The sequence below is a fragment of the Cyprinodon variegatus genome, unplaced genomic scaffold (genome assembly GCF_000732505.1).
Source record: "Cyprinodon variegatus isolate N-32 unplaced genomic scaffold, C_variegatus-1.0 Scaffold899, whole genome shotgun sequence".
NCBI lineage: Eukaryota > Metazoa > Chordata > Actinopteri > Cyprinodontiformes > Cyprinodontidae > Cyprinodon > Cyprinodon variegatus.
This window is the reverse complement of record NW_015151352.1, coordinates 267,079-268,854: the sequence shown is the minus strand read 5'-3', so window position 1 is coordinate 268,854 and position 1,776 is coordinate 267,079. Positions and strand designations below refer to the sequence as shown.

The window sequence follows — 1,776 nt, the reverse complement described above, 5'->3', positions numbered from 1 at the left end:
TGGAACTGATGGCCGTGTTTCAGCGGATTTCAGTGCGTACTTAAAACCTACACATAGCTTATCCAACACACGGCAGCATTTTTATCAGATTTTTCGTACGTCAGAAGGACGCTGGTCTAAATCGTCATGGGGTGACAGGAGCTTAAGTGTACTTGTCACCTCTGCGCATACTCAATGAAATGAAGACAATTAAATTCATCTTTGCAGTTAAATGAAGTCACACACCTGTCACTGGTTCCCATGCATATGAAGAATAACTATAAACTTTATATATGAAACAAAAAATTACTCAAATATAGGTGCTTGAGATTACTTTATCATTTTATAACAATAAATAAAGATATCATTTAATCGTGCTAAACTGATGAGGACATTTTTATTTTGCAGGCTCTCAGCAGCCAATCAGCATTCTGCCTCAAGGTCCACGAGGGATTGCTGGACCAGCTGGACTTTGTCCTCCAGCAGTGGAAGAAAACCATTGGCCCTCGCACTCATATTGTTCTCGGTAAATTTATCATGAGATTTGTTGCTGTTGTCGTGGGTGATTGTAGAAAACGTAGGAAAATGAAAAAAATGTTTTGTTCTTTCTTTAGTGAGCACCAGTGAGTGTTTGAAGGGTCTTGGCATCAGAGATGCATCTTGTGTCGTCCATTTTGGATTTCCATCCTCGCCCAGACTGTTTGGCAGCAGACTTTTCTGTATGGTAGAAAATTTCCAAAATCTATCTGTACAAGTAAGCTGTGCCTTCATTCCCTTCATTTAGCCAGTTTTTGTTTTGTAAAAGTTTGGGAAGATCTTGATAATAAACGCATGTATCAGCTAATTTATTTCCTCACTTAAGGAGAAGCAAAATGATGCTGTGCTCCTTTTCAAACGAGATCTGTCCTGGTTATTGCTGAAACAATTGATTATTGAAATAAGCATCAACTAATTCAGTAACAGAGTAGTATAGAGACTGTAAATCGTGGCTTTAGCTGACAGAGCAACCCACTTAAAGCAGGAATTATACCAAAATGATAAAAAATGTATAAAAATTTTGCATTTAAGATAAAAAAAATATTTTTTTTTTCTTCCATCAACATGCTTTGTTATCTGGAAAAATTTTAGCTTAAGCTGGTTTAATTTAGTAAAAATGTTATTTAAGGAGCCTTTGGCTATCTGATTATTAATCGATTCTTAAAAAAAATAATTGACAGATTAATTGATTTGCAAAATAATTGTAGTTACAGCCCAGTTTGGGGAGCAGCGGCCTACCTGTCAGGGCAAAGAGCTTGGAATCCTGAGGTTCTGAGTTTGAGCCCCACTCCCACAGACTGCCACTCTGGGTCCCTGAGCAAGACCCCTAACCCCACACTGCTCCCCAGGTGCCACACAGTGGCAGCCCACTGCTCGCCAAGGGGATGGGTTAAAATGCAGAGAAGGAATTTCATTGCTCTGTAGTTGTGACAGTGGAATGACAACAAAACAGTGGGATTTATTATGGTGGGAGTAGGAAAGCATTTTATTTATTTTTTTGAGCTTGCTTTCTGCTGTGGGGTCTGAAGCGTGTTCACCTGCCGTTTGGAGCGTATCACTGCTGCTGCAGCGTTCCAGTCCTCATAGCGCTTCCCTCATGACTGCACATTCAAAATGACATTATTGATCCCAAAAGGAAATTGAACGTTGCAGCCTGGTATCAGCTGTTTTCCACACTGAGATATTAAAGCTTTGACGAGTTTTATAAATACAGGTTTATAACATGATTTTATTTTGCTTTAATTTCCATTCCTTACTAAC

At 39.0% G+C, this 1,776-nt stretch overlaps 1 protein-coding gene across 1 annotated transcript in view; it reads left to right on the top strand.

Moving 5' to 3' along the window:
- tdrd12 (tudor domain containing 12) overlaps positions 1 to 1,776 on the top strand; it is a 66,395-nt gene that overhangs the window by 46,963 nt on the left and 17,656 nt on the right. The window contains exons 14-15 of the mRNA XM_015397959.1: positions 388 to 505; positions 594 to 733. Of these exons, the coding sequence (XP_015253445.1) occupies positions 388 to 505; positions 594 to 733 (258 nt within the window). The remainder of the gene's footprint in view (positions 1 to 387; positions 506 to 593; positions 734 to 1,776) is intronic.